Source organism: Branchiostoma lanceolatum, chromosome 10, assembly GCF_035083965.1.
Source record: "Branchiostoma lanceolatum isolate klBraLanc5 chromosome 10, klBraLanc5.hap2, whole genome shotgun sequence".
NCBI lineage: Eukaryota > Metazoa > Chordata > Leptocardii > Amphioxiformes > Branchiostomatidae > Branchiostoma > Branchiostoma lanceolatum.
In genome coordinates this window covers 1,647,648-1,656,975 of record NC_089731.1, presented here as the reverse complement: position 1 = coordinate 1,656,975, position 9,328 = coordinate 1,647,648, and the positions used below count along the sequence as shown (strand labels likewise).

Here is a 9,328-nt window from a genome sequence, read left to right as displayed (position 1 = left end):
CCAAGAAAAATCTGGATCTCTACGTGTGTGCTGAATCGTAAAACTCTTCCTTGTGCAAATAATTAAGCGACAGACAGATGTTTTGAAAAGGCCAACACATTACGAATATAACGTTATAACATACCATTGATTATCAGTGTAACATTTAGCACGGATTTCTTTCATTTATACACACATTTTGATGTCCTAGTTGATGCAAGTCGTGTTTTAGATCCATCCTTTTATGATTTAGCCTGGAATCCAAACCTATTTGCGAGAGACTCGGGAGCTATGATAGGTTAGGATTCCAGGCTATTTATGATTATGGCCACAATAAAGTTTATCAAGAAGCCCTTCAATTTCACAATGTTCCGCCAGGTGGCGCTCCTGAGCGGTCGATCACGCATGACCCACAATTCCCTCTATCATCATGGCCGACCTGAGTCGGAAAATTTTTCATCTGCGCTGAATTTCTTCGGTTCCTTCGAGGAAACGGCGACGATGGAGCGCCTGAAGCTGAAAGACCGGATCTTGGACAACATCGCCCGGGCTGTGAAGGGGGTAGGTGGCGTTCTGTGGTTTTCAGACGATTTTAGGGGCGTATTTTTGCTGCGTTGTGCAGCGGACTTCAACCAAAGATCAGCTGTCATGTTTTGTGATGAGATCATGGATGGCGGAACGGCAAAAATAGGAAGGACGAGATTTGGGACGGGAAAATCACGTAACACGGGAGGAACGGGAGGTAGCGGTCTCAGTACTTCTATCTAGGAATGCGGATGGATATGGTAGTTGGGAAGAAAGCTCTTGGTCAACCAGTTGTTTATCGCGATCGGAGCAAGGAGGAAGATTTTGTTGTTTACGTTGTTTTAAGTTCCTCAAAAAACAACAGCATAATCTTGCAGTTAAATATTAAGAGAAACTGTGAGAAGAAGGACGTGCGTTAGCTGCTCTATGGTGCTTCTTTCAACGGCATAATTTGCTGATTGTTGCTAACATCCTTGCCAATAACATTAATATTTTGTGAAAGTACAGATTATGTCCAGGCTGTGCAAAAACAGCCATGCCATGACTAGTCAACGTTACCGTGATTACAACAAGTTTAGTTCTATTGACCTACAGTTGATTTATGGGTTCCTCCCAAAAAAATATGACAGAGCTCAGAAGGTGTGTTTGTCTGTGTGTGTGTGCCTGATCATATGTGTGTGTGTGTGTGTGTATGTGTGTGTGTGTTTGTGTGTGAGAGTGTGTGAATGTTAATGTGTGTGTGTGTGTGTGTGTGTGTCTGTATGTGTGACGTGTGCATGTGTGTGTGAGCTTGTGTGTGTTTGCCTGTGTATGTTCGTGTGTTTGTGTGTGCGGGGTTAATGACAAGTTGAACACTAATACTCAAAATGTAACCCTTCATAATCATATGTAATATAACCATCTGCCTACGAAAAATTACTATATATATATATATATATATATATATATATATATATAGTATTATTATAGACAGTCACGGTGTAATAGATGTGTGTGAAGGGCATCTAATATTGGGACAATGTCACAAGTGTCCAGACTACGTAGCACAGTTAATATTAATAATAATAAAATGATTATCCTTGGACCATGCGGGGATATCAGTTTGAGCCTACAGCCACTAGACATATATGGTGGAACTCCATTATAGCATTGGATATAGCTACTAGTAGGAGCCTGTGACTGATCGACGCAGAAAATGGATTTAAGAGTTTGCTATTTGTCACCGACAGTTCAGGACAGTTTGATGCATGTTTGAAGCCATTTATTATTCTTGCCCTTTTGGAGTCCTTAAGGGTACTCGATAAATAACATGGAATATACCCAAATTCTGTTGTGTCTATTCCGATATTTTTGCCGGTATGACCACATTGTGTAACCTTACAAATGTACTAGTATACATGTGACTTTTAAAGCTTGAAGTTTTAGTTTGATAACAAGTATGACGAGAGAGTGCAGTGACCAAGCTGAATCATAGTGAATGGTAGCATGCTAGTACAATGTAGAGTTTTAGAAATGATGTGAAAACTGGGCATCATGATCATGAGGCATTCTAGATCTCAAGGTGGAAATTATGGTCTGACAAGACACAGCTGAAGGTTTTTGCCAGAATAAACTCCCAGGGATAAGACAGAGGGGGTCCTGCTGAAAGTAAATGAGGATGCAGGACCCCTGTTTCTTTGTTTAGAAGAAAAACTGGATTTGACCTTCACTTTGGAAAATTCTGACATATAGAACTACAAATGCACTGTGACTGACATTGTTTATTGTAAAAAAGACTTCCATTAGTGAAGTACACACTCACTGAGTGAACTTCACTATTCTTCCTGGAGTCCGAGTACATATAACATCATTACATTACAACTTGTGAAATACACATTACATTACATTACATAGTATATACATATTTACATACATCATGGTCATATCACATGTTTGAACTCTCCATGGACAATTTGATTGAGTCGTCCTCTTTAGTACAGTATGAAAATTAATTTACTGGTCAGATTTTTGTCCTTCCTGTGTCATAAAGTCTGTGGTAGTTTTATTATATTCAAATCACTCATCAGTTATGCATCCTCCAGGGGCAGTTATATATATTAGGTCACTAGATAGCTCAGTTCTTTTACCAATTTTTGATTTGGCGTACATGTATTACAATTTGTTATCTTCTACTGCTAGTACTAGTAGTAGTATTCCAGTGCGTCTGTGAATTGATTAGGAATAAGTCCTCAACAATATAGAAAAATGTTTGTTCTTGGAAAGCAGTTCTGAGTTACTGACATTTCTTTCTCTTTACAAGCAGAATTCTAATCTGTTCATGTTTATCTTTCTAGAAGGTAAACATTCCATATCTATCTGTATGTTGGTTAGTTTAATGCCCTTTATACTAGTATAAAGTTATACAGGTGTCTCATGGTGGCTGGCTATAAGATCTAGATGTGAACTGTTTTGGATATAACATATAAGATTAAAACTACTGTTTCTGACTAGTCTGTGATGTTTTCCAGCCAAGCTGTGTATGACAGGATGTATGACAGGTGTGTTACGCCGAAGGGCGGTTATACTGGCTATACAGATACAGATTGTACATGATTCCAAATTTTTGTGAGGAAGTTGAGTTCTAAGAAAGAACTTGCAAAGGCCTCTACAATCTTGAGCCGCTGCCAAACTCTACATGGTATCAGCTGGTCCTGAGGTCTGGCCAGCAGTCAGCTATCAACCCTCTGATCCCCTGCTGTGGTGTGATTAGGAAGCCTGCCTCTGATAGACACTGAAAGGCTGGTTACTTATTCTTCCCACATCTTTTGGCAATGCCTTATCTCCATATTTCTATTAGCTGTTTGTCGACACAGGCCTCTACAATATAGGGAGGCGTACTTGTCTAGTAGTCCACTAGTGGTGGACTTCAGTGTTCTACTCCCATACTGTTTCCTGAGGCATATGTTTAGTACACCGTGGCTGTCTATAATAATACTATATATATGTTAGTAACTTTACGTAGGCAGCTGGTTATATTACATATGTAATAAATGTGTGTGAAGGGCATCTAATACTGGGACAATGTCAAAAGTGGAGTACGTAACACAGTTGAATTATCCTTGAACCATGGGGATATTTCTTAGTATTCCTATACTAGTAGCTATACTATAGTCATGTGGAACTCCATTAATAGCATTATGTTGTACAATAAACTGTTCACGTACAAAGAAAAATAATATTAGAATTTAGAATTTAGAATATGGTTGTATGCGAGACATTGACAATATTAATCAGGCAGGCTGACCAAAGACTGATATGTTGTGGCCAGTTGCCAAATTCAAACCCTGAGCTGATATTACTGCAGGAAAGAGATTCAGAAGCTGTCTGGTATTTCATCTGGACTGTAAATTCACCATCAGATATTTTTAAATCAGATTCATATTGCTTATAATAGTGGTTTATGCAAATATTTGCTTCTACCAGGAATTTAGCAGGCCTTATGTCACCATATATACCTTTGGGTAAAACAGCAACCCTTGTATTACTTAATTGTTAAAGTGATGTGAATTAATCTCCAAGCAGATCTATCGTCCACCAGTGGCTTTTGATACTGGTTGGCTCTTTTGATGCTGCCTTAATTGCCACCGATAGATCTGCTTGTATGGAGATGAAAGATCATGTTGGCCATTGTAGCGATGAAGCCAGTTCCGATATGTAGCATTCTAGACTCGTGCAGCGTACGAGCGCTCACGTCAGCCCCGAAACTTTCGCTCCTGATTAGTCTGACTCCAGTCATGATTTATGCACAAGAATGTTTGGTATAAATACTATAAGGGTTAAAAGTCACAGGGAATGGTCCATTTATTTCATAGCCAGGGGGAGGTGTACATGTTTTGTTGCCTTTTAATTTGGCCTCTATGTAACTGACACGATTCGTAAGAGGTTATTTTTTGTCTGTATCCTCAGCTGACAGCCAGGGATGGCTAGTCATTGCTTGCTTTGTAATGGTTGGATAAGCAATAGTTAAAAGTGTAAACATTGTTGATTAGAATTATTTTGTTAATTGTATGACATTTTTTTTTAAAGTAAAACTATGAGAGAAATCAATGTTCACCAATATCAATGCATAGAACTGTATAATCATTCATTGCTACCCCCATATAGCCCCATCACGGGCAAAGTACTCAAGTTTAAGTAGGGGAAGTTGAGATCCAGGGCTAAGGCAGGCAGGCCTCCAGCCTGGCACGGAATTACTCAATGGTGCATGAGCCATCACAACCGTGCCAGGCAGGGCATTCCACTGGGGAATGGTATGGGGGTTATATGGTAGAGAAATGATCAGTATGTAACATAATGATAATTTATTTCAAAAATACCACTTGTCCAATACTACCAAATGTAACTGTTACATCTTTTCTTAACATCGGAAAATTATATCATACTGATTACCTTCCAGATCCAAGACCTGCAGGCCTGTAAGGGGGACCCTGAAACTGCCTCTCCACTGACCAATCAGGACAGAGAGATCCAGGCCCTGTGTGAGCACCTGGACCACGCCTTCCTGCATGGGTGAGTTCAACCAATCAGCATAGAGACTGTGATAACCATTGGACCAATCAGGGCGTTCAACTTTTTAAAACTAAACACTTTAATCAAGATATCTGAGGCGTATCTTTGAATGATTGAGATGAGGAGAAATAAATCTGAAGGATTCAGAGCATGAATGGCCACAGATGGTGGCGTTCCTCTTCATTATTATTATTTAAGTTTGGCTAGTGTGACAGAATTGACATATTATTAAGTTTTCCATAGTAAGTTTAAACCTTTGTGGACTGCAAAATCTGCTTGCGGTGTGATTACATCATTGAATTTTCCACCAACAATCCAACATGCTCTAAGAAATTTAATGTGCTTTGTCTTAAGTTGCACACATTGTAAACCATTGGACATGTTTGCGTGGAAGATGCAACCACCCCCTGTGGTGCAAGCAGTCTTTGTAGTCCACAGATATGTAAACTCCTCAGACGATAAACCGGATAGTGAGTGTGAGTGAGTGTCAGACTCTAAATAAAGGTTTCTACTCTACTCTACTACTCTATTCTGTAGTATGAATTGAACTCTACTGGCTGTGAAACGTGATGAATGTTTACTGACTCTGAGGTGTCTGTGCATCACTTAACTTCTACATGTACATGTGTAGGTTTCCACACTGCTAAGTCTGTAGTCAGTTCCCGGTAAAGAATTCGCAGCGAAAACTGTGAACACATAGTCTGAACTGAATGTATATCCTGTGTGTTCCTGCAGGTTGCGAAACGTTACGAAGGGATACTGGGTTGTCGTGCCCCACTTCACGCGGAAGGACGCCATCAAACAGATCCAGGGGATGGGCAACGTCACCACCGACCTCGGCAGAGGTGGGCTTTGTGTTTCCTGCATTTGTTGTTTCTCGGATTTTTAAAATGAAGTAATGCTGAACTGGATGATTAGATAAGAGGATGAGGGGAAAGTCTGTACCTTGGTACTTAGTAATACACTCTCGGTGAGTGCGTGTTGTCATCATCATCATTTTGGTGAGCTTGTTCTTCGGATGTTCCCGGCTGGTTCCCACATGCCCCATGCCTCCCAATCCTCCACAGCTCGAGGTATATTCATGTAGTCAGATGCATGTTTCCCTCCTGTTGAAATCTTACTTACCTTATATCAGAGCACTAAGGATGCTATATACAGGTACAACATACTTTTGTATACGCCAAAAATAATTACTCAAGAAACTGGATAAGATTTTGAAACAGTCAGACGTTTCAGACAGCATCCACTGTCTTTCGTCAGCGACTAACGATAGGACTGGTGTTCTCAGTCCTATCGTTAGTCACTGACGAAAGACAGTGGATACTGTCTGAAACGTCTGACTGTTTCAAAATCTTATCCAGTTGCTTGAATAATTATTTTTGGCGTATCTTATTACCTGGATGTCTAACCTTCATCAACATACTTTTGTATATGTGACATACTGTATTATGTAGAATTCAATGTGAATTGTTGATTCCCTCTGTCCTCAGGACGTGCGTGGCTGTACCTGGCCCTGAATGAGAACGCCCTGGAGAGTTACCTGCGAGTCTTCCAGGAGAACTCCGCACTGGTCAGGAAATACTACGTCAGGTGGGTCACTATATTCACTCACTCACTCACTATCACAGTATCAGGTTTAACGTCTTCTGTTCCCCATCATCTGGACATGCTTGAACATGCGTGGGGGAGCTTCATGGCCGCTCGCCAGGTGCCTCTGTCCTGCAGACTCATGCATCCCGCAAACAACAAATAAACAAACATAATAAGAGTTACCTGCAAGTCTTCCAGAAAACTACCAACTGGTCAGGAAATACTATGTCCGGTGGGTCACAATAAATAAACAAACATCTTCAGTTTTTTGTACTCCAGAATGTTCAGATATACAATGTACTACCTGGCTCAGTTACTAGTACTAGGATATGCTTGTATATTTGCTAAAAATTGGTATGTCTTCAATCAATTTTAGTTCAAATGTATGATACTAAAAATTGGTATGTCTTCAATCAATTAAAAAGTTCAAATGTATGATACCGGACTGACAGTGCTAGTTACATTTTGATGTAATATAGAATAATAATCAACTTCTTTTTTTCATTTTCCAGACATGCCTTGCTGAGGGATGAACAGGTGAGAGTGATTGTGAGAGGGGCGAAACTCACTAGTTAAGTGCAGAACTCTCTCGTTGTGTAACCGTCTTTAATTAATAGCAGGACTATCGCTATCTTCTGAGGGCTAAGTGTAATTAATCGTACAGAGTTTGGCTTTAGAAGTGACGGCCGTAACGACGTTTTAATGATGTTCCCACTAGGGGTGAATTCCAGCGTCGGGACAAAGTTTAGATAAGACAAGAAATAAAGTGACAGTGGCGGAGTTCTCAGGCAGTCGGTTTCTGGACCTAAGAGCTGACGGACGCCTAAGTACGAGCCCTGTGTGTGCGGAATACATTCTGTGTCCTGTGTGATTCCTTCCCTCTCTATGCGGGATCTCTAAAGAACCCAGGGTATTACCACCACCCTTACATGATCATGAGGGCGTTTCTACAGATTGTACAGCACAAAACCAACGTAGCATAACTCTGGCTCTCACAATTTAACCTGGCTTTAGATTATCTATTCCTGTACTAACGAAGCTGCTGTTGTCTCCGTCCACAGAGGCTGCTTGTGATGACCACGCTGGCCTCAGGACTGGAGTATCTCAAGTTTGAGCTGGATGTGGTGAGGAGTATTACTTCTTCTCTTTCTTTGTCTAAAGGACATAGATAAGGAGCCCACTGTGATGTCTTAATTTGTTTAACTGGTTTAAATATTAATTCAAAGTTGTTGTAGAACAAAAGAAACTAGTTATAAGCAGTACATTACTCCCTTTACTAGAGCTGTACAATAAAAATTTGCGCCCAATTTGTAAGTGTTGAATCAGAATTTTACTTCCAGCAACACAGAAAATACATTTCTGCCTTTATGGCTAACACAGAAGAAACTTGCTCATTTTATCCAAAGAATCAATTCATCTTTGTATGGCTCTTAAACCTTCTCCCTGTTGCCTAACTCTGTAGCCAATTTGTTATCGGATGCCAAACGGCTACTTCGGTGTGCTAATGGTTAAATTTTTCGTATTTCTGATGCCTAAACTCTACTAAACATCCTCCCGCCCAGGACGTGCCATATCTGGACCTGACCTCGTCCCTCCCCCTGAGCCGAGACGAGCGCTACAGCGAGTACGACGACGACCGGATCTCCCAGCAGAGCCTGGACGCCATCTCCACCACATCGAGCATATCCGGTTACACCACGGGATCGGGTTTCACCACACCGGGCTCCGACAGCGCCATCTGCGTTCGCTCCGAGTTCGTCGACATAGAATACGTCGCGCCGGGCGCTTCCGCAGAAGGACCGCTTCCAAACGGACCAATCAGAAAAGAGAAAACGCCAGAGAGAGCGCAAAGGCCGGATTCGCTCGAGCGAACATTTAGAATCTCGCGAATCTCCGACCCCGGTGCAACGCCGAAAGCGTCCTCGGCAGACTCGGGCGGACTCGAGGTGATACGTAAGAAAACAAAGAAGGGCGGCAAGAAGAAGAAAGCCGTTGCTAAGCAACAGGATGCGACTCCGAGCCCGTCTGGCAGCGCTTCGGAGGAGTTGAGTCGTGCGAGTAGCAGCAGTGGAGTGGATGTACGGAATATTGGGGAGGGGCAATCTGTATCAAATAACGAGGGAAGAAATGAAGGACTAGAGGAGAACAGAGCTGCGGAGCAGAATGCAGGAGTGAATGAAGCGTCAAGGGAGGTTACGGGGAACCCTGCAGGTCAGGGTCATAACCCAGGGAGGCAGGGACAGAGCCAGGGGGGTACGGGGGCAGAAGGGGGTGCACAGGGGGGGCAGCCCCCGCAGCAAAACGTGCACGCGCAGGCAGCCGGCTTCGTGAACGATCTCGAGCTTCTCCTGACAAACAACAACGAAGACCTGAACTCGAACCCGACCAACTGCACGGACCAGACGTGCCACGCCCACACGTACGGACTCCCGCCGCCAAACCCGCCTGCAGACGCACAGGGCGCGGTTGCCGGGGGCAACGATCAAGGCAACATCGAAGACGACGATGTCGATCTCCAAGGAAACTTCTCGGACAGCCCCGTTTTCTCCACCCTCGCTAACGACACAAACGAGGTACAGTCATCCAGGATGTTTGCTTTTACTGTTGTATGAATGAGTACATGAGTCTGGGTATTTAACCGGCTAGTACTGTGGCATGTTAGTTTGGAGGTGTATGACTTTAGCTG

The 9,328-nt window shown here is 42.4% G+C and overlaps 1 protein-coding gene across 1 annotated transcript; it reads left to right on the top strand.

The window, feature by feature from the left end:
• Positions 1-397: 397 nt before the first annotated feature.
• On the top strand, positions 398-8,817 carry LOC136443814 (pleckstrin homology domain-containing family M member 2-like). The gene is made up of 8 exons (XM_066441180.1): positions 398-540; positions 4,940-5,052; positions 5,788-5,897; positions 6,543-6,642; positions 7,155-7,179; positions 7,704-7,766; positions 8,205-8,720; positions 8,782-8,817. The coding sequence occupies exons 1-8, from the start codon at positions 481-483 to the stop codon at positions 8,815-8,817; spliced, it is 1,023 nt and encodes a 340-aa protein (XP_066297277.1). The 5' UTR covers positions 398-480.
• Positions 8,818-9,328: the final 511 nt, after the last annotated feature.

Coding starts and splice junctions, on each gene's coding strand:
- LOC136443814 (XM_066441180.1), top strand. CDS start 481: ATGGAGCGCCTGAAGCTGAAAGACCGGATCTTGGACAACATCGCCCGG. Junction 5,053..5,787: donor GACCACGCCTTCCTGCATGG/GTGAGTTCAACC, acceptor GTGTTCCTGCAG/GTTGCGAAACGTTACGAAGG. Junction 7,180..7,703: donor CCTTGCTGAGGGATGAACAG/GTGAGAGTGATT, acceptor CTCCGTCCACAG/AGGCTGCTTGTGATGACCAC.